Below are 22417 nucleotides of genomic sequence, written 5' to 3'. Positions count from 1 at the left end.
ATCAGATGCTGCTGGGATGCTGCACATAGCTCAGGGAAGAGCGTGATTGTTATTAAATTCTGTCCTGTTCAGCTATGGTCCTTTGGCCATGAAGAGAAACTTTCTGTGCCTCTGAGTCTCACCAGTTCCTGACCCCCAAAGGACACAAACCTGATGAGTTGTGGTTCCCACTCCAGTGGTGGCACTTGGAACTCCCTCCATCCCCAGAGCAGACCTCCCTTGTCCCAGAAAGTCCCTGGCAGTGCAGGGATGAAGGGAACAGGACAGGCTGTGGGGATCAGGGGCAGGGCATGGCCAGGGATTTGGGGTGGTTGTGAGCCCAGGGCAGAACCCGGCCCTTGGCCTTGGTGAACCTCATCCCATTGTCCTGGGCCCATGGCTCCAGCCTGTCCAGATCCCTCTGCAGAGCTTCCTGCCCTCCAGCACAGCCACACTCCCACCCAGCCTGGGCTCACCTGGAACTGACTGAGGGTGCCCTTGATGGCCTCGTCCAGATCAGCAATAAAGAGATTTCAATGACCTGGCCCCAGTCCTGAGCCCTGGGGACACCCCTGGATGTGACTCCATTCCTCAGCTGCTCTGAGTGCCAGGGGTGGGATGAGGGAAATGGTGGGGAGGGGTAGGGACAAAGTGTTATTGATTGTCAGCCATGAAGGGTCTTGATTTTCATATATGTTCAGACAGCGTTAAAAGGTGCTGGGGCTAAATATCAATTGAACATTGCTGATATCAGTCTATTAACAGGAAAATAACAATTCTCTCTGCCCTGTTTTCGATATAGTATATTCACTTTGTATACATTTCTCAAATCTGTCTAATTAAGCACAGAAGAATTGAGGACTTGAATTATTCCCATGGGTTTTTCCTTGTTTTGGCATTTTGAACAAATGTTTATAAGCCTTTTGTCACTGAATTCCTGAACTGAAGAACTCAAGATAGAAGAGGCCTCTGGAGCAGTAAAATTCATCAGCAGCCTCCAAGTGGTTGAGGATCCATCCCAGAGCAGCAATGAGCAGAAATGGGCTCAGCTCTGTGGCTGCCCCAGCTCTGGGATGGGCCCTGAGCCTGGAGCAGGAGCAGCTCTGCAGGGCCCCAGGGCCGGGGCTCTTGTGCTGGCCTGGGCAGATGGGATGGCAGGAGGGGCTGCAGAGCTCTCAGCACCTCAGGCAGAGGGGAGCAGGGCAGCCAGGGAGCTCCTTTGGCCTTGGCCAAGCCCCTTCCCCCATGGTGGGGCTGAGTCCTGGCTGAGCTGCAGCTGCTGCTGTGCCCTTGGCAGGGGCTGAGGCCGTGGGGCAGTGCCCAGAGCAGCCTGGGCTGAGCAGAGCTGTGGGGCCAGAGCCGGCTGGGCTGTGCTGGGGAGAGGCCCTTGGTGCTGCCCAGAGCTCAGGGCAGCTGGCAGAGCTGGCAGGGAGCTGGGCTGGGCTGGGAGAGCCTGGCACAGGAACCATCAGTGTCCATCTCAGCCTGGCTGAGCGGGCAGGGGCAGGAAGAGCATCCAAGGTCCACAAGTTCTCTGTGTGGGAGCTGAGCTTTTGACCCCCTGAGCCCTTCCAAGTGCTGGGGTTGCACCTCCAGCTCCAGAGGAGATGGGAACAGAGACAAATAATTCCTGCTGGATTCTTCATTGTGTTTGCTTATACAGGTGGCCTTGATCCATATGTAGACAAGGTGTTTTGTGTCAGATAACACTGGGAGAGTGATAAGAATAATATTTTTTAGCTGAAAATTATATTTCACACATAATACACAATGAGGAATAAAAGACACATATGACCAGAAGAGCATCTGAGTTTTTCAGACGACAAGAGACTCATTGACATTCCAGCAGTCAAACTTGCTCAAATACTTTCCTCAGGGCTTTCTTGAGATGAGATGTGACCACCAGAGGCTAAGGCCAGCCAGAGCTGTCTGTCCTGGAAGATTTTGGGTGGGATTACCCTTTCATAAATGGAATTTTTCAGGGGGAATATCAATTTCGGACATGAGCACCTGGAAAGATGGATGGTTCTTTTCCATAGGAAGGAAAGCAAAGAGCCCCAGTTCTCCAGGAGCTGATGAGAGGCAGCCCTCGACATTCCAAGATCAGCTGGACCTGGGGTCAGGTGGCCCCTGGGAGGCCAAGCCAGCCAGACCTGTTCCATGTTCCCTTGGTTTCAGGGCGCTCTGCAGTGTCCCAATGTTCTGCTTGCTTCTGAAGTGTGGCCCCTTCCTTCCATGAGGCCCCCAGGGTGACAATGGCCCTTGGGTTCCACAAGGCCCCACAGTGTCACAATGGTCTCACAGAAAGGAAACCACAGAGCCACTGTGTTTCAGGATCTGATGAACTCTGCAGTCACCAGAGGCCAAGGCCAGGCAGACCTGTCTGTCCTGGCAGGTTTGTCTGTGACCAACCCTTGGATATTTGGAATTGTGACTGTAGAATCCCAATTTCAGCCATTTGTGCCTGGAGGAGAAGGCCAGTTCTTTTCCATAGGAAGGGAAGTATGGATCCCCTGTGTTTGGAAGGCAGGTGAGAGCCCACCTAAGGATGCCAAGGCCAGCCAGACCTGTCTGTAATGGCAGCTTTTGTGTAGGAGCAATCTTTGACTATAGGACTTCTGGAGGTGGAATCCAAATTTTGGCCATGGACACCTGGCTGAAAGAAGGAGATGGATGAAGGATGAAGGATGGTTGTTTTTTATAGGAAGGAAAGGGCAGAGCCCCAGTGTTGCAGGGCAGAATAGGGAGACCACCAGAGGCCAAGACAAGCCTGGGCAGTCTGTCCTGGCAGGTTTTGTCTGGGAGAAACCCTTGCATGTAGGGAATTTTGGAGGAAAAATACCCATTCTGGCCATGGTTGCCTGTGCAGGAGGGATGGTTCTTTTCCACAGGCAGAAAAGCACAGAGCCTCAGTGTTTGAAGGCAGGTGAAAGCCAGCTCTCAGGAAGAAAAGGTCAAACACACTTGTTGGTAATAGCAGCTTTTGTTTAGGAGCAACCCCTGAATAGTGGGAATTTTGGAGGGGGAATTCCATTTTGGCCATGGATGTATGAAGGAGAAGGGCAGTTCTTTTCCATTGGAAGGAAAGCCCAGAGCCCCAGGGCTCTGTTTCAGGGGTACATGAGAAGAAACCCTCGACATGCCAAGGGCAGTTGGACCAGTCAGGCCAAGCCAACCAGACCTGTGACCTGTTCCCTTGGATCCATAGGGCCCTGCAGTGTCACACTGGCCCCTTGTTTCCATGGGGCCCTGCAGTGTCACACTGGTGGTGTCATATTGGACCCTTGGTTCCATGAGGCCCAGATGTGTCACGCTGGCCTCTTGTTTCCATGGGGCTCCATAGTGTCACAATGGTCCCTTGCTTCCATGAGGCCTTGCAGGGTCACAGGGGTCTCCTTGGGGCCACAGGGTCACAATGGACCCTTGGTTCCATGGGCACTCACAGTGTCAGAAGGGTCTCCTTGGCTCCATGGGGCCCTGCAGAGCCCCTTGATTCAACGAGGCCTCAAAGTGTCAGAATGGCTTCCAGGATTCCAATGGGCCCCACAATGCCACAATGGACCTTTGGTTCTGTGGGGTCCCACACTGTTCCATGAATCCTTAGTTCCATGGGCCCTGTAGCTCCTTGGTTCCATGGTGCCACTCAGTGTGACAGCTGCCCCTTGGCCTGCCAACACTCCATAGTGTCACAATGGCCCCTCGGTTCAATGGGGCCTTGTGGTGTCACAATGGTTCAGTGAGGCCTTTAGTGTCACAAGAGTGTCCCTGATTCCATGACTGTTGGAACCCTGGATGCTGAGAATGTTCAACTTGCTGTGCTGAAAGGCACAGACTTGCAAGAGAACACTGCATTTGACCTGAGGTTGTGGAGAAGGCTTCCAAAATTGATTAATAGCACTGGGGTTACGGGTGCGTAGTTGGTTAGAGGTGTATACTACCACAGGGTGGAAAAATTAGAGTTTGGGGTTTCAGAACATAGTAATAAATATGAAGCAAGATGGAGGTTTTAGGGTGGAGACACATTCTTCTTATTTACCTTCTTACATTATTCTTTATGGCTTTGGGTGATATTTTGTGATTGGACAGAAAAGTCCGCATTGCTGACTTCGAGGGATCAGTTATTGGGTCAAAAGGGAAAATAATATAGGTGTCATTTCTTGGTTGGATAGTTTTTAAAGACCTTGTAACAAGAAATTATTTGGCCATTTTGTGACTTGCTAATGAAAGACTGCAGAACTCACAGTTGTGAGGCTGCAACACTGATAAGAAACAAGAAGCACCTGAGTCTGAACACGAATTATCGTCTCAGGCACCTAAAATCCTGACCAGGACACAGGTAGAAAAAACAAGCAGAGCACCCACACCTAAGGCCTGGCAGTGTGACAACAGACCATTGGTTTCACTGAGCCCCACAGTGTCACGATGGTCCCCTTGGCTCCACGAGGCTCTGAAGTGCCACAGAGGCCCTTTGGTTTCACAAGGCCTCAAAATGTAGAAATGGTCTCCATGGTTCCATGAGACCCTGCTGGGTCACAATGGACCTTTGGTTCCAGGATGCCCCAGAGTGACACAATGGTGACACAATGGTTCCATTGGACCCTTCATCCCATGGAGACCCACAGTGTTCACTGCAGTCCCCTTGGTTCCATGAGGCCCTGCCATGCTCTCATGGCCCCTTGGTTCCAGTGAATCCCAAAGCGTCAGAACAGTCTCCATTGTTCCATGAGGACCCACAAAGTCACTGTGGTCTGCTTGGTTCCACAGGGCCCCACAGTGTCACAATGGACTCTTGGCTCCATGAGGTGCCACGCTGTGTCCCAATGGCTCATGGTTCCATGAGGCCACACAGTTTAACAATGGTCCCTTGGTTCCATGAGGCCTCGCTGTGTCACAATGGACTTGGGGTTCCGTGAGCTTTCCTACTGCCAAAAACAGTCTCCCTGGTTCCACAGTGTCACCATGGTCCCGTTGTTCCATGAGGTTCTATGGCAGAACCTTGGTTCCATGGCCACCTTGGTTCCGTGTGACCTTGCAGTGTCACAATGGACCTGTGGTTCCATGAGGCCTTGCTGTGTCAGAATGGCCACTTGGTTCCAAGAGGTTTCTCAGGGTCACAATGGTCTCCTTGGATCTGTGGTGTCACAATGGACCATTGGTTCAATGTGGCCCCAGTGTGCCAAAATGGATTTTGGCTCCATGGGGTTTCGCTGTGTCACCATGGACCCTTGGTTCCATGAGTTTGCACAGAGTCACAGCTGACTCCTGGGTTCTGTGAGGCCCCGTGGTCACCAAATCTCTGAAATATCAGAACAAGACTCCTTAACACTAATTTGCTATTTAAGAGGGGGTCATTTATTCAGGCCTTGGGTCTAGTGAGGGATAACTCCTAACCTTATGTGGACATGTAACTCTACCAGTGTGTTGCTTATACACAGTCACTAAATGTGTATTACAATTTACCCATTGCCATAAAACCCACCCCAAGTTCCCAGTTTCAGTCCTTGCTTTTTCTATCACTGCACCCTTGAGCCAGATGTCTTCTACACTTCCAACTGTCCTTGCTGGAAAAGCAGCTCCTGCACAACTTGTTCCTGTGTTAAAAGTTCCCAGGAATGGTAAAAATGGAATTAACCCTTTGGGTATCAGCCCAAGTCTTTGTGTGGCCAGGCAGGGGCAGCAGGAGGCAGAGCTGCCAGCAAAGGAAGGGCCAGCGAGGTGGGGCAGCCGGGGGTGACGACAGCCTGCAGGGACAGAGGCGCAGGGCAGGGACACCGTGGGACAGCCTGGGCTGCAGAGGGCTCAGGGATGTGCAGCAGCTGCAAGGCCCTGACAGAGCCAACCTGTGCAGCCCTTTGGCCATGGCTGCTGGCCCTGGGCCTGAGGCCACCAGGGGACAAGTGACCCTTGCAGCCCTGGGGCCTCAGTGCCTCCTTGTCCCTGCTCAGCAGCCTGGCAGGGGCCGCCCCATGGTCCTGCCCTTGGCACTGCACATCCCCACATGCCAGTGCCCATCCCGGGAAGAGCCCTGAGCAATGAGGGAGGGACAGGATCTGCCTTGCCAGGGGCTGGGGCTCAGGCCTGGGCCCTTTGCATTCCTGAAACACATCCAGGTTTGCTCAGCACCAGAGCCACCTTCCCCTTGCTTGTCCCCAGCTGTCATCACTGCCTCCAGTGTTCTGCTCTGACTGGAACCTGGGGACACTTTCTCAGTCCTGTTCCTCAGTGGGACCCATTAAAACTTCAAGAAACTTTGGAGTTTAAATTTAGCTTTGAGTTCTTGAGAAGTTTTTTGAAGACACTCTCAGGGACTGAGTCTGATGTAAACAACACCAAAGCCCTGAGAGGGTCATTAAAGTTTTCCTCTTCCAGTTGTGGAGAAAGATTTCAAAGAGCTTGTAAGAAATACACATTCCTGTTTTAAAGGGTGTATTTTATTACATTTCTCTTTAGATCAGAGGTGATTGCAGCATTCTGTGATTGATATTGAGCCAGGGTCTCCCCTCAGGAGCTCTGGCCTGCTCAGAGAAGCTGTGCCCTGAGCTCTGGCCCAGCGTGGACAACCTTGCTCCACATTGCCCCAGCCCATTCTGTCTGTCCTCACTCACCTGGGACCTGCTGTGCTCGCAGAGCTGGCTGCACCCAGCCTAAGAGGGGCTTTCCCTTTTTCTATGTTTGAAGCAATCTAAAACCCCTGAGTTTCCCCATGAAAACAGACACCCTCCTCAGGTGTGTGCCAGCCCAAGGTGCCACCAAAACCACTCCAGACCGGCCCTGGGCCAGCTGTGAGGGTGGATCATCAGCCCCAGCTGCACTGGGCACTGCAAGGGGCTGTGGCCATGGGCACTGCACTGACCCCACTGCTGGGTTTGGCTGCCACGGCAGCCCTGAGAAATGAAGCTGTCCTTGGAAACACTGGGGAGGACTGGGACATACTGGGGAATACTGGGAATGCTGTGGGAGACACTGGGACATACTGGGAGTGATGCTGTGGAGGACTGGGACAGCCTGGGAACATGAGGAATGCTGAGGGGGAATCTGGGTGGGCTGGGATGGACTTGGGGGTACACTGGGACACACTGGGACATACTGGGAGTGAAACTGGGAGTGAAACTGGGGGATACTGGGACAAACTAGGGACATTGCGGGGAAGACTGGGCAACACTGGGGCATACTGTGGATGACATTGGGAGGAACTGGGAGGGCCTGGGAATAAACTCAGGTGTATTGGGAGGGACTGGGCTGTACTGGGAGGGATTGGAGGGGCACTGGGGCTGCACTGGGAATGGGCTGTTCCCGCCCCCGCCGCCTCCCATTTGCCGAGGCTCCCGCACATCATCACAGCCCCAACCAATCAGCGACAGGCATCATGGCTTTGGGGGCGGTGCCTGGAGTCAGCGCCATCTTTTCTTTTGCCTACATCTCCCATCATGCACCGCAGCCCAATAGAGCCCCATTAGGGCCGGGACTACAACGCCCGTCATGCCCCGCGCTCCACAGAACCCCGGTACCGCGCCCATCTCTCCCGTCAGTGCCCCCGAGACCCTCCGGGACCCCCAAGTGCCCTCAGCGCCCATTCGCGACCCCCCAAAAGCGTCCTCGGATCTCCTGAGTGCTCCCAGCCCCACAGATGCTCGGCACAGCCACTTCTGGGAATTCCTCTCCTCTCATCCCCCGTGGCCCCGGAGCCCCTCCGAACACAGTTCTGCGCCTAAAATTCCTGCCGCGCCCTGCGCCCTGAGGAACCCGGTTAAATCTCTCCAAGCTCCCCCGAGTGCTCCAGAGCCCCCGAGCACCTCAAGTCGCCGCTCGGATGCAAAAGTGTCCCCGAGGCCTTCCCGGATCGCAAACGTCGCGTCCGAGCCACTTCCGGGACTACAGCTCCCATCATGCTCTGCGGTGCACGTCCAGAGCTGTTCCATCCGTGACTTCATCTCCCGTCATGCACCGCGCCCCACCGAGAGCCGCTGTAGGTGTTCTAGAACTCCCGTGATGCTCCGCGGCCCCGTTGCACCGCATTGTACCCGCGCCTACAACTCCCATCAGCCCCCGCGCCCAGCGAGCCCCGCCCGAGCCCCCCGAGTGCTCCCCCGGACCCCGAAGGGCCCCAAATTCCCCTCGCTGACCTCCAGGGCCCCGGACCCCCGAGTGCTCCCCCGGACCCCGAACTGTCCCTCAGGATCCCTGAGTGCCCCTCCAAGCGCCCGCCCGGCTCCCCCAGGGGCCCCCAGACCCTCAAGTTCTCTCTGAATTCCCTCCCCACACACAAAACTGCCCCAAATGTGCCCAGAAATGTCTCCGTGGGCGCAAAGTGGCCGCTTTTACCCTGTCTGTGAAAATGATAAAAATGATGATAAAAATAATACAAATAAAGGAAAATACAATAAAGGGGGTAAAATCAATAGCCAATAGTGGTCAATGAATTAATGAAGGGAATTGTGTTACTTAGAACCAATGACCAATCCGTTTTTGGTTGCAAAAAACATACAGAGATTTTTTTATAGAAGCATTAAGATGAAATGTTAAAATATAGAATAATATTTTTATGCATAAGCAAAATAAAATTTTAATTTTTATTATCAAAAATCAATCAGTTTAATTAATTTAATTAAAAATTCACTTAATTTTAATTATGAAGAAAAATGCACAATTTTTAAAAAATGTTTTGGGATGTCAGTCCCAGGTGGGCAATATCAGGGGGTAAGGGGATGTGGTAAATGGATGTGATTCATGCTGAATAAGTTGTTGTCCTAGATTGCAAGGCAAGATGTATTCAATTGCCATCTGTTAGAGGTTGGTTCACTGCATTGTTTATTTTATCTTTTTATTTTCTTCCCTAATAAAGAACTGTTATTCCTGCTCCCATATTTTTGCCTGAGAGTCGCCCTTAACTTCAAATTTATAGCAATTTACAGGGAGGGGGTCTACATTTATTTTTTTCCCCATTTCAGGGAGGGTCCTGCCTTCCTTAGCAGACTCCTGTCTTTGCAAACCAAGACAGATTTTGGCACCCAACGTGCAGCTCGAGGGCACAGAAACAAAAAAGAGAATAACAGTTCTTGAGTAATCCAATTTCTGTGTGCTGCTACAGAAACCTCGTTCAGCGGCACCCTGTGCTTCAGCCTGCCCTGGTTTGGGTGACACGGAACCGTGGCTGCATTTCTCCATTTGCAGGCCCTGATCTAAACACGGCTCCTACAGCCAAGGCTGCTGTGGCTGTTCTCCGGTTTGTTTTATGGGTGAATAAGGGGAAGAATTCATGGATCTTTAACTTCCTCTGGGAAGCAGGCACATGGATTCACAGCTGTCACACACTGACTGTGTGCTTTTGGGGTTACTTTAATAATGGCACCTACTGTGAGGAAATGAGACAGGGGGAAATTTTCGCCCAAGCCTTTAACCATCTCTTTGGGGCTGCCCCACCAGTTTGTGAAGGGCTCAGATCCACTCCAAATACCAATGATATCATACAGGGGCTGTGTTGCTGTTAGCCCTGTTCTATTTGGCACTGAGAGACAAGGGAAGATTAACCTGGATAACCACCCTGACACCCAGCCCAGAACCTGACACGGCCCCAGAGACCAGGGATGCTGCTGCCCCAGAGCCTGACCCTGCCCCACAGCCACCCCAGATATGAACCACCCCGACTGGGTGGGGGTCTGCTGAGGGAGATGCAGGAGATGCTGAAGGAGTGCATTCCCCAGCTGGTGAGAAGCCCTCCCCCTGCCCCAAAAAAGGAGAGTCTGATGGGGCAGCAATGGAACCCACAGATGTTACAACTGTCCAGGTTCCAGCTGAGCCACAAAGGCAGCCACAGCCAGCAGCAGTCGCCCCTGTAGAAACAAGGAGGTCTAAGATGGAATCAGAGCACCCAGATAAGGGAAGGCCCTCACAACCCACAGGGGAGCCAGAGGTTGCGATCATCACGAGTCCCTGACGTACAAAAGTCTCTGTAACAAGGACATTGAACGACTGAGACGTGAGGCTTATACAACCTGACTGCTTCAAGACTGAGACCTCATGGGTACAGGTGTCCAGCTAGATGGTGGTGAGGCAAGGAATTTGGGACCCATGACCCAAGGCTCAGGTATGAATCAGATTTTTGTAAGGGAGCCAGGGTCCCTTTCCCTGTGGGAGCGGATTTTAATGAGTGTCAGAGAGAGGTTTGTCCACGGGGAGAGAATGCAGGAGCACCAGCATAGAACGTGCTGGAAAACCCTTGAGGAAGGGATCCAACAGCTGAGGGAAGTGGCAGCATTGGAGGTACTCTTTGGGAGGGATGGACAGCATGATAATGATCCCGACAAGGTCAGGGGCACAGGGCAAATGCTGTGGAGTCTGGCAAGGCTGGGGCCATCTCAGTACACCACCTTCATTGCCACGATTAATGCCGATAACAGCCGAGAGACAGTGGGCTCTGCTGCCAACAGCTGAGAAATTGTGAGAGTATGATCCATGGCCCAGTGCAGGCTCATGTCTCTGCTGTGGGCAAGGAACTCAAAGAGGAGATGAGGGAGATGAGGGAGGAGGTGAGGAGGAACAGTTCCCACATTGCCCCAGTGTGAGTCACAGGCCCCAAAGTCAGAGCCCAACGTTCCCCAGCCAGAGAGAGAGGGTACGCCCCACGGGCTGGCCTGGGGTTCTTTCTGTGTGACCATGGGGAAGACATGGGAAGGTGGGATGGGAAACCCATTTCTGTCCTGGCAGCGTGGGTGTGTCAGCTCAAGGAGGGAAGCACTGACTGAGGGAATTCCAGTAAAGTGAAGGCAGCCTCAACCTCCCATGACCGTGCTTCCGAGTATGATTTGTCAGATCACCTTTAAAGTACCTCTACCATGTATGCCTAGGAAAAAAATTTTATCCAGGGCTAGAGGGGCCCTGCCTCTATCCAGGGAGAGGCACGGGAAAACTGGATCTTTTGGTCAGTGTGGATCCAATGGCCTGGCACATCAGAGCCACAAAAATATAAAGCCTTAGCTGATACTGGTGCACACTGTACCCCAATGCCATCGGGGCATGTGGGGACAGAACCTGTTTCCATTGCCAGGGTGACGGGGGAATCGCAGCAATTGACCCTGTTGGGAGCCAAGATGAGCCTGGCTGGGAATGAGCAGCAGAAACATCCATTGTGACCGGCCCAGAGGCCCCGTGTGTTCTGGGCATAGACTTCCTCCAGAACGGATGTTACAGAGACCCAAAGGGACTCATGTGGGCTTTTGGCATAGCTGCTGCAGAGGCAGAGGACATTAAGCAGTTGAACACCTTGCCTGGACTGTCAGAGAACCTATCTCCAGTAGGACTCCTGAGGGTGGAAGAGCAACGAGTGCCAATTGCCACCTCGACAGTGCAGGGCCAGCAGTATTGAACGAATCGGGATGTTGTGATCCCCATCCACAGAATGATCCGTGAGCTGGAGAGTCAAGGGGTGGTCAGTAAGGCCCACTCACCCTTCCACAGCCCCATCTGGCCTGTGCACATGTCTGATGGAGAATGGAGATTGACTGTAGACTATTGTGGCTTGAATGAAGTGACTCCACTGCTGAGCGCTGCTGTGCTGGACATGCTGGAGCTCCAGCACAAGCTAGAGTGCAAGGCAGCAAAGTGGTACGCCCCTGCTGACATTGCTAACGCGTTTTTCTCCATTCCTCTGGCAGCAGAATGCAGGCCTCAGTTTGCTTTCACCTGGATGGGCGTGCAGTACACCTGGAACTGACTGCCCCAGGGGTGGAAGCACAGCCCCACCATCTGCCATGGACTGATCCAGGCTCCACTGGAAAAGGGTGAGGCTCCAGAACACTTGCAATACATCAACGGCATCATTGCGTGGGGGAACACGGCAATGGAAGTGTTTGAGAAAGAAGAGAGGATTGTCTAAATTCTGCTGGAAGCTTTGCCATCAAGAAGAGCAAAGTCAAGGGACCTGCCTGAGAGATCTAATTCCTTGGGTAAAGTGGCAAGATGGACAGAGTCAGATTCCAACTGAGGTCATCAATAAGATCACCGTGATGTCTATCCAGCACCAAGAAGGAAACACAAGCTTTCCTAGGTGCCATAGGTTTTTGGAGAATGCCCATTCTCAAGTACGGCCAGATTTTGAGCCCTCCCTACCTGGTCGCCCGCAAAAAAAAAACAATTTCCACTGGGGCCCTGAGCAGCAACAAGCTTTCACCCAGATCAAGCAGGAGATCACTCATGCTGTAGCCCTTGGCCCAGTCAGGACAGGACCAGATTTCAGAAGTGTCTTCAAAGTGGATAGACTATATTGAAAACAATGCAGAGATAATTGTTTTGTCCTTTTAACTTTTCTTACTTATATCTTGATATCAGCAATATCCAATTGATATTGACCCCCAGCACCTTGTTATACAATCTGAATACATATGAAAATCATGATCCTTCATGGCTGACAATCAATAACACTTTGTCCCTATGCTCCCCCCACCATTTCCCTCATCCAACCCCTGGCATTTCTATGGATCAGGAATGTTGTGGCCAGAAGGACCAGGGCAGTGATTCTTCACCTGAGAGACAGAGTGAAAATTTAACAGGGTAGAAATCCATTTGGATTTCGGTGAAATGTGCTCCTTTGAGCTTGCTAACATGAGTGAAATATTCTGTTTAGTCTGGTAACTGCAGCACTAGCAAAGTTGCCCCAGCTAAAGAGAAAGAATGCAAATTTCCACACTAAAAAGAGATAAGAAAGACTCCTCGGGCCTTTAAACAGACCATGCAGAGTGACCCAGGAGTTCTTTCTGTACTTTCTGACAAAAACAAGTGTAACTAGCTGTAAGTGTAACATGAAATCATCAGAATGAATATGCATGAACCTATTGTGAAATTCTATGCCTATGGAAATTAATTAAGGGTAATAAAAGAGTTTTGGGACTTCTTAGGGGTGTGCATGTCCATTGAAGGGCGATGAGTCCCTACATGTGTCCAGCGCTGCAAATAAACATACCATTCCCTACAAATCTTTATTGGAATTGTGGGGTTTTTATTTTTCATCCATGTTTCACCTGTGCTGGGCACTGGTTGGGCAGCACCTTGAGTGCTGGGTCCAGTTCTGGGGTCCCCAATTTAGGGAGTGTCAGATTCCAGGACACTGCAGCACCAAGGAATTCATTGTGGCACTCTGAGGCCTCATGGAACTAAGAGGCCACTGTGACCTTGCAGGCCCTTGTGGAACCATGCAGAGCTTTGTGACAGAGCAGGATCTCGTGTCATGATGGGGCCACTACGACCCTGCAGAGCCCCATGGAACTGAGGGGCCAGTGCTGCCCCTCAGGAACTCACGGAATGAAGGAAACATGTTTGACACTGTGGTGGCCCTTGGGACCAAGAGGCCATTGTGGCACTGTGGAAGCAAGGAGAGCATTGCCGCCCTGCCAGACCTCATGGAACCAAGAATCTACTGTGACACTGCAGGGCCTTGGGGACCACGGTGACATTGTGACACTGCAGGGCCCAAGGATCCAAGGGACTTTGTGACACCAAGGGATCCCATGGAACCAAAGGGACATTGTGACGCTGGGAGGCCTCATGGAATCATGGAGACCACTGGGACACTCTGGGGCCTCATGGAACCCTGGTGATACGAGGTTGTCTGGGAGTGTTGATCTGCTGGAGGGTAGGAGGGCTCTGCACAGGGCCCTGGACAGGCTGGATCCAGGGCCCAAATCCAACAAGGTGAGGTTTAACAAGTCCCAGTGCCGGGTCCTGCACTTTGGCCACAACAACCCCTGCAGCGCTACAGGCTGGGGAGAGCGGGGCTGGACAGCAGCCAGGCAGAAAGGGACCTGCAGGGACTGATGGACAGCAGGCTGGACATGAGCCAGCAGAGTGCCCAGGTGGCCAAGACGGCCAATGGCTCCTGGCTTGGATCAGGAATGGTGTGGCCAGCAGAAGCAGGGCAGTGATTCTTCCCCTGTGCTGGGCACTGGTTAGGCAGCACCTTGAGTGCTGTGTCCAGTTCTGGGCCCCCAATTAAGGAAGGACATGAAGGGGATGGAGCATGTCCAGAGAAGGGCAACAAGGCTGGTGAGGGGTCTGGAGCACAAGTCCTGTGAGGAGCGGCTGAGGGATCTGGGTTTGTTGATATTGGAGAAGAGGAGGCTCAGGGAAGAAATGGTGGTGTCAGGGCACACGTTGGACTTGATGATATCCAGGGTCTTTTCCAACCTTGCTGGTTCTGTGATTCTCTGAAACCACCCTTGGAGCCGTTGCAGGAGGAGCCCTGGGCCTCCTCTTCAGAAGCTCCAGCAGCCCAGGTCCCTCAGCTTCTCCTCACAGCCCCAAAGCCCATCCTGTCAGTCCTGCAGAGCCTCTGCAGCTCCTCCTCACTGCCCAGAACAGGGAGCCCCACAGCCAGACACAGAAGCCCAGATGTGCCCCCCTGGCCTGGGGTGCCTCTGGCAAGGGAGCAGCACCAGGCACTGCAGGAGCCTGCAGACAATTCCTGCAGCACTTGTGGGATGATCCTGCTCCCCAAGGGATGTTCCCATGGTGCCAAGTCAGGAACTGCAATGGGGAGTGGGGCCAGAGAGGAAAGGGCAAACAGGGATGGGCTGTGTGCAGGGGAGGGAACAGGGGTGCGCAAGAGGAAGGAATCTGGACCAGGGAAGAGTAAAGAAAGCAAAGGGGAAGCCAAGGAAATGCTCAGGGCAGTTTGGGGGTGGCTGCCAGGCAGCCCTGGCTCTGAGCAGCACCATCTCACTGGGACAGGAAACTCCCAACTGATGGGAACAAACTTTCTGGCTGACTGCAGAGGCCAGGACAAAGCTGAGTGGTTTCCCTGGCGTCCCCCAGCCCTTCCTGGCCCCAGGGGCTGATGGCATTTGTGCTGCCTCAGGTCCATGTCCCCACAGCACCAGCATGGGGGTGCTCCCGCCTGCTGTGTGCAATGCAAACAGGGGCTGCTGAGCCAGTGCTGCTGTGTCTGTGCCTGCAAGGATGCGGCACCTCTGTGAGCTGGGGGAGAGGCCACGGCTGCAGAGGGGGGATGTTGTTGGCAGCTCCATGAGGACGCTCTGGGATGCTGCCCTGGGCTGTGCAGCGCACTGGGGATGGATCAGCCCCTGCTCTGCTGCTCCTTCCCGTCTCCCCCAGGGCCCTTGCAGAGCACAAGCCGTGCTGTTTGCCCCCAGCCTGCCCACGGCCAGCCTGGGGCTGCTCACGGGGGTTTTCTGTGCTGAGCATTGGCCTGGCCGTGTTCCTGAGAGAGCCTGGGCAAGGAGCCTGGAGCCCCCAGGCCCTGGCCTGAGGCGTCAGCGCTGCCCCAGCAGTGCCCATGGGCTGTCCCTGCTGCAGCCCCGGCACTGCCACCTCCAGGACTGTGCCCGGCCCCGAGAGCACTCAGGCCCTGCAGCAACACCAGGGCCACCAGGGCAGCGGGGCAGGGCCACGGGAGCAGCGCTGGCAGCACCAAGTGCTGCTGCTCCTGGGCACAGCTGCTGTGCCAGCCCTGATCTGCCCCAGCTCTGCACACAGACATTGCTGCTGCAGCTCCAGAGAAGGCAATAAAAGGGCATCTCTGAAGAACAATCTACTGGGAAATCCTTTAATTCCTTTAAAGCTGCTGAGAGTGCAACCCCTCATTGACACAATCTGTGGCCGCAGGGAAGATGGAGAGAAACAAAATGAGAAATGGCACAAACAATTATATTTCTTTGTGGAAAATATGAAAAAAGTAAAACAAAGAAAAAGAACCTCCGCATGAAACCAACAATAAGTATCAAATTTGACTTTTAATACAAGTGATTTAAAGCAATTGGCTAGCAGTTTAATGTTCCTGAAAGCATCCAGTCATCAGTCTCCCCACTGCAGCCTTGAGCTCCTTGTTCCTCAGGCTGTAGATGAGGGGGTTCAGGGCTGGAGGCACCACCGAGTACAGAACTGACAAGGCCAGATCCAGGAATGGGGAGGAGATGGAGGGCGGCTTCAGGTAGGCAAATATTACAGTGCAGAGGAACAGAGCAACCACGGCCAGGTGAGGGAGGCAGGTGGAAAAGGCTTTGTGCCGTCCCTGCTCAGAGGGGATCCTCAGCACAGCCCTGAAGATCTGCACATAGGAGAAAACAATGAACACAAAACAACCAAATGCCAAACAAGCACTAACAGCAATAAGCCCAAGTTCCCTGAGATAGGATTTGGAGCAGGAGAGCTTGAGGATCTGTGGTATTTCACAGAAGAACTGGCCCAGGTCATTGCCATGGCACAGGGGCAGGGAAAATGTATTGGCTGTGTGCAGCAGTGAATAGAGAAAGGCACTGGCCCAGGCAGCTGCTGCCATGTGGGCACAAGCTCTGCTGCCCAGGAGGGTCCCGTAGTGCAGGGGTTTGCAGATGGACACGTAGCGGTCATAGCACATGATGGTCAGCAGGAAATACTCTGTTGCACCACAGAAAACAAAAAAGAAGACCTGAGCAGCACATCCCGTGTAGGAGATGTTCCTGGTGTCCCAGAGGGAATTGTGCATGGCTTTGGGGACAGTGGTGCAGATGGAGCCCAGGTCGCTGAGGGCCAGGTTGAGCAGGAAGAAGAACATGGGCGTGTGCAGGTGGTGGCCGCAGGCTACGGCGCTGATGATGAGGCCGTTGCCCAGGAGGGCAGCCAGGGAGATGCCCAGGAAGAGGCAGAAGTGCAGGAGCTGCAGCTGCCGCGTGTCTGCCAGTGCCAGCAGGAGGAAGTGGCTGATGGAGCTGCTGTTGGACATTTGTGCTGCCTTGGCATGGGGATCTGTAAGAAAAGTAATCATAGAATAGTTAGGTTTAGAGAGGACTTTAAATATCCCAGCACAGCTTGGGGGCACTTTCCCCGACTGCCTGCCCAGGGCTCTGCTGCCTGGAGCTGTCTCTACCAGGAGCTGCTTCCCTGTGCCTAGGTTTGGGTCCTGCCAGTGTTGTCAGAAATCAGCCCAGCCCTGAGGACTCAGCTCTGCACTTCAGACCCCTCCCAGCTCAGGCACTGCCCAGGGGCAGCTCTTGCTCTGCAGGCTCTGCTGGCAATGTCAGAGCAACCCTGAGGAGTCTGGAAAAGCAACACTGATGCTGCCTCTAAGGGGGCCTGTGCTGATTAATGTTACTCCCTGGCTTATTCACATTTGAGAGAATTTTTTTTAAATTTTGTAAACCTAAACTGAGAGATGAATATCTATGTGCAATTTCCCATCCAGGCAACCCAGAGCAGTCGATTAAAAGGCAGGATTTTCCCCTTTATGCATCCCCTGCCTTGCTGTGCTCCCATTATGATCTGCTTGGAAATGTTCTGCAGTTTAATGTCATGCTGGACGCAGGTTCGAAAAATCCAGCAACGTCACCACACAAGGAGAATATTTCCAAGCCTTACCAGCTGTCTCCATCCACCCACACCTTGTCCCCCAGCGCTGGGAGCAGCTCCAGGGCCGGCTGAGAGCTGTCCCTGGCAGGCAGCATTGTCCCTGGCCCAGCACAGCGCCCTGGGCTGCAGGACCCTGCTCTGCAGGACAGCCCTGGGCACCCCTGGCTGCTCTGCACAGGAGATGAGCAGAGAATGCACTCACAGGATCTGTGGGCATTGGCATGTTCCAGCTTTAGGAGATCTCTGCAGGAGCTGCAGCTGCATTGTCCTGCAGCCAGAGGTTCCTGTGCCAAGGGCTGGCAGTGATTCTGCCCCAGGCACTTCTCAGCCCCTTCCCAGCCCTGACTGATTGAAGCTCTCTGTGCCTCTGTGCTGTGCCCGGGCTGGCTGCAGGCAGTGCCCCAGCCCTGCTGGGCTGGGAGAAGAGCTGCTCAGCAAGAGAAATGTGCTTTTGAAGCTCTGCTTGGTTACCAGGATCACCCTCTGTGCCAGGAGCCCGGCCCAGCTCAGCAGCACTGACACAGCACAAGGACTTTAATGACCCTCTGGGGCTTTGTGCTCAGGCCCTGAACATCAGGCCCTGAGAGGGAGCTGCAGAAACCTCTCCAGAACTCCAAGTCAGAATCCAACTCCAAAGTTTCTTGGACTTTTAATGGGTCCCACTGAGAGACACGACTGAGAAAGTGTCCCCAGGCCCCAGGCAGAGCAGAGAACTGGAGGCACTGATGCCAGGCAGGGACAAAGAGAAGCCAAGTCTTGGCGCCCTGGGGCACAGCAGGGTCTGTGCCACCAAGGGCTGTGAGGAGACACCTTGTCCTGAGGCCCTGGGGCCTCCTGGCACAGCCCCAGCCAGGCTGGGCACTGTCAGCCCCTGCTCCTGCCCTCAGCATCCCCCCCTTGCCCACATCCCAGTGGCCTCAAGGATCTGCTGGAAGGAGTCCCTGGGGAGCCTTGGTCAGGAATGGCCCTGGGGGCTCCTTCATGCTCCCAGGGACTGCAGGTTTTTCAAAGGATTTTGGCTTTTCCTTTTGCCTTGGAGTCTCTCTTAGGTTTCTGCAATCGTGGCCTCCAATTACCTGCTGTAATTAGTCCCTGGAGAGGCTTTGTCAGGAACAACACTCATTAATGCTTCAAGGTACTTCAGTTCTTTTAAGGTACTTGGTGTTTCCCTTTTGATACAGACTCTCTGGGAGGTTTGTGCAATCATGGCCCCAATAATCTGCTTTAAGGAGTCCCTTGAGAGCTTGGCACTGACACTCAGAGGAGCTCTTTAATGCTTTGAGATACTTAACTTTTGTAAGCTACTTTGGAATTTTCATTTCCAGACTGAGAAGTTTTTGTGCCATCCTGGCCTCCAGTTCTCTCCTCCAAGGAGTCCATGAGGAGCTCGTGTTGGGGATGGACCTAAGTAAGTCCCATTAGTACCTCGTGACACTTTGGGTTTTTCCTCTTGATTTTAACTTCTGGAAGGTTTTTTGCAATCTCCTCTCAGGCCCTGAGGTTCCAAGGCTCAGCTCCAAGTGCACCACGGGGCTCATTAGGATCAAGCAAGTCCTGACAAACCATGGGTCTGCCTTGATTTGCCACTGTTGTAATGCAGTTCATCATGAACATTCCTTTACTGGTTTTGCTTCACCAATTTGAGATTTCTTGGCTAATGCATCTACTAGTGTAGTGGGTTCAGTGTTGGCTAATTATCAGTGCACACACTAGAATATACTTACTCAATTCCTGCTGTGAGGTAGGATTAGGAGAAAGGCAAAGGTCAAACTTTTAGAGTAAAAAGAAAAGTTTACTAACAGTAAATAAAAGAAGGAGCATTAAGGACCAGAACAAACCTTTCAGAACACTTCCTCTCTCCTGACAACCTGAAAATGTAAAGAGAAAAAAACAAATATTTTCAGTCAGTTTACCATCTCTAGAATTGTCTTTCTTCTGTTCACTTAGGGAGAGAAGTTCCTCTTGTTTATGTTATGGAGGCATCTCCACAAGAATACAGTTATCGCATGACTTTTAGCTTCCACAAATAGCAGCTGCTCAGAAAAATCTGCAATTGTGAAGTCCCTCCAATTTTCTCACAGCCTTTCTCACAGCTGTGTTTATGGGCCATGTCAGTTTATGGGGTATTAGTTTAAAGAAGAGCTGTTAAAAGCAAAAGTTCTCTCCTTCTATTTCTAAAATCATCTTCATCTCTGGGAACAGAGGTCTTCTTCTCTCCCTGAGGGCACAGGGTCCCATCACTCTTCTCTCTGTCTCTGTCTCTGTTCAAACTTCTCATGGGATCACAGCTACTGCAACATTTGCTCACTTTAGCATGGAGGCCTTTGCTGAAACAAGTCATCTCCTCATAATTTTCAATGCCTTATAGGCAAAAAGAGAGTCTGATGTATCAATGACATCCTTCTCCACAGCTTTAGCAGATGATTTCAGCCCCAAGATCAAGGCATCTCCTCATCCCTCCCACCTGGGACTCAACTTGCTCTTCAGTGACCTCAGTGTGCTCATGTTGCTCCTCTGTGTGCCTGCCCTGTGTCCTTTTCTCTCACTGGAGGGAGGATGGCAGCACTGGAAGAGTAAATATCTCCCCTCGGCCTGCAGATGGTTCCATGAGCCCGGCTGGGATTGGTGGCCTATTCTAATTTTGGCCATGGACCCTGGACATGAGGACCAGTTCTTTTCCATAGGAATGAAGGAACAGAGCCCCACTATTTTATGGGCAGATGAGAGGTCACCACAAGAGGACAAGGCCAGCCAGAGCTGCCAGATTTTGTTCTAAGAGAGACCCTTGAATATCAGAAATTATTTTGGCAGAATGTCAGTTTTGGGAATGGGCATCTGAAAAGACAGATGTTTCTTTTCCATACAAAGGAGACCACAGAGACCCATTGCTCCAGGAGCTGATGAGAATAAGCCCTTGGCATTCCAAGATCAGCCAGACCTGTCAGGTGGCCCCTGGCAGGCCAAGCCAGCCAGACCTGGTCCATGTTCCCTCGCTTCCATGGGGCCCCACAGTGTCCCAATGGTCCCTGGCTTCCAGGAGGCCCTGAGGTGTCACAATGCCCCCTTGGTGACACCAGGCCCTGAAGGGTCGGAATGGTCTCCATGGTTCCATCAGGCCCCACAGAGTCATAATGGTCTCTGGGTCCATGAAGCCCCACGGTGTCACCATGGCCCCTTGGTTCCATGGGCTCCAGTGGTGCCACAATGATCCCCTTGGTTCCATGAGGTGCCCACAGTGTCACAGTGATCTCCATGGGAAGGAAAGAACCGAGCCCCAGTGTGGCAGGGGCAGCCACCAGAGGCCAAGGCCAGCCAGACTTGATGGTACTGGCAGATTTTGCCTGGGAGCAACCCTTGGATATTGGGGACTTTAGAGGCAGAGTCCCAATTTCACACATGGACATCCGGAGGAGAAGGAGGGATCTTTTCCATAAGAAGGAAAGGACAGAACATTAGTGTTTGAGGGGCAGATGAAAGGCGGCCACCAGGGGCCAAGGGCAGCCAGACCTCTCTGTCCTGGTAGCTTTTGTCTGAAAGCAACCCTTGGATATAGGGAATTTGGGAGGTGGAAGCCAAATTTCAGCCATTTCTGCATAGATAAGGATGGTTCTTTTTTCCATAGGGAGGAAAGCACTCTTGTGTTCTGCCACAGCAAAGGGCACAACAACTGCCCCAGGCCCCAGAGTCTCAGACCTCAGGCAGACACCAATGACCAACAGGGAAAGGAAGGCAACAGGACAGGTCTTGCTTTAGAAAACTGAGGATTCTTCATTTTCCCAGGGACATACACAAGAAACAAGGTGGTAGAGTCAAGACTTTTATATTACAGGGTAGGGGTGGAGTTTAGGATCAAGGTCCAATATTAAGAGGAGCAGGAGACTGCAAAGGGGTGGATCGAGGAGGACAATAAATGGAAAAAACTACAGTGGGGACATTGCAGCACAATTTAAGCCAATAAGGGTACAGAAAAAGAAGAACATTCTGGGGCCATTCCTCATTTGATCAGATAGGGTAGAGTGTCTTTTCCCAGGCTTTCAGGGGCACACCCCACAGCGTAGAGGGGTGGAAACTTCTTTAAGTCACGCTCTCGCCAGATGAAGTGTCTGGGTAGAATTCCCGCCTCATTGGGCAGGGGCACTCTACACCTTTGGTGCCATTATTTCTTTTCTGGCTGTTTTATACAATGAAATGAAACTCCAGCATCTGTGGAACCACCCTTCAATCCTTCCCAGGCTACTCCTGTTCTGTCCTCAGTCTGCACACAACTGAGCCCAGAGCCTGCAGCCTCTACCTGCTGGTTACGTGATGAAGCCTTCAAAACCCATCTTGGGAGATATTTGGGTCCTCCCCAAGATCTGTGAAAATGGAAAAATAGTTATCAAAGTTATTTTTTCCCAAGTCTAGCAGTGACAGAACAATGGTCAATATCTCTAAACTGAATGAGAGTGGATTTAAATTTGTTAGAAGGAGGAAATATTTTACAGTGATGAGAGTGTCACAAAATGGCAACTGTTTTTCCAGAGAAGTGGATTTCCCATCCCAGGAATGCTCAAAAATCAGGGAGTGTGTGCAGCCTGACCCAGTGAAATCCCCTCCCCTCCCCAAGGATGGAATTCCTGTTGTGTGGGTTCTCTGATGTGCTGGGTGCCCTCACAACACTTCTGGCCAGAACATCTGCTGAGGGCAGCCAGGCTGCTGCAGGGCAGTGACCTCACAGCCATCACCATGGCAGCCCTGTCCCCTGGGCCTGGCTCTCCCCTTTCCTCTGCCTCTGCCTTGTCTCTGCTGGCATGAAGAGTTTTGTTGATAATATCTTGTCCCCAAGGTGCTGGCCCAATGGCTTCCCCGTCAGGCTCCTGGAGCAGAAGTGGCTTTTCAGAGCCCAGCCAGAAATGAGCCCTGAGGCAGCAGCTCTGCAGCGCTGGCCACCAGGCCGGGTTGCAAGGGAGGCTTCTGGCCATGCCCTGCAAGCAGCTGCTGCTGCCAAGGTGCCTTTGGTGCCTCGAGCTGTCCTGGCACAGCTTCCAGCACGGCACTCTGCCCTTGTGCCCGAGGCCTTCCCTGTGCTGGGGCTGGCCTGGAGCTGTTCCTGCAGCGGGACCTGCCC

The 22417-nt window shown here is 52.7% G+C and overlaps 2 protein-coding genes across 2 annotated transcripts in view; one reads left to right on the top strand and one right to left on the bottom strand.

Annotated features, from left to right (window-relative positions):
• Positions 1-22417, top strand: part of LOC144248867 (uncharacterized) — a 770489-nt gene that overhangs the window by 15984 nt on the left and 732088 nt on the right. The gene's annotated exons all lie outside the window — the stretch shown is intronic.
• Positions 15706-16889, bottom strand: LOC144248162 (olfactory receptor 14A16-like). Its single transcript, XM_077789895.2, has one exon. It carries the CDS (start codon positions 16727-16729, stop codon positions 15755-15757), a length of 975 nt encoding a protein of 324 aa, XP_077646021.2. The 5' UTR covers positions 16730-16889; the 3' UTR covers positions 15706-15754.

Source organism: Lonchura striata, chromosome 36, assembly GCF_050655825.1.
Source record: "Lonchura striata isolate lonStrDom1 chromosome 36, ASM5065582v1, whole genome shotgun sequence".
In the NCBI taxonomy this organism is placed as follows: domain Eukaryota; kingdom Metazoa; phylum Chordata; class Aves; order Passeriformes; family Estrildidae; genus Lonchura; species Lonchura striata.
This window is presented reverse-complemented; position numbering and strand designations above follow the sequence as displayed.

What these genes read in the sequence shown, in the direction of transcription:
- LOC144248162 (XM_077789895.2), bottom strand. Translation starts at nt 16,729, where the DNA reads ATGATTACTTTTCTTACAGATCCCCATGCCAAGGCAGCACAAATGTCC.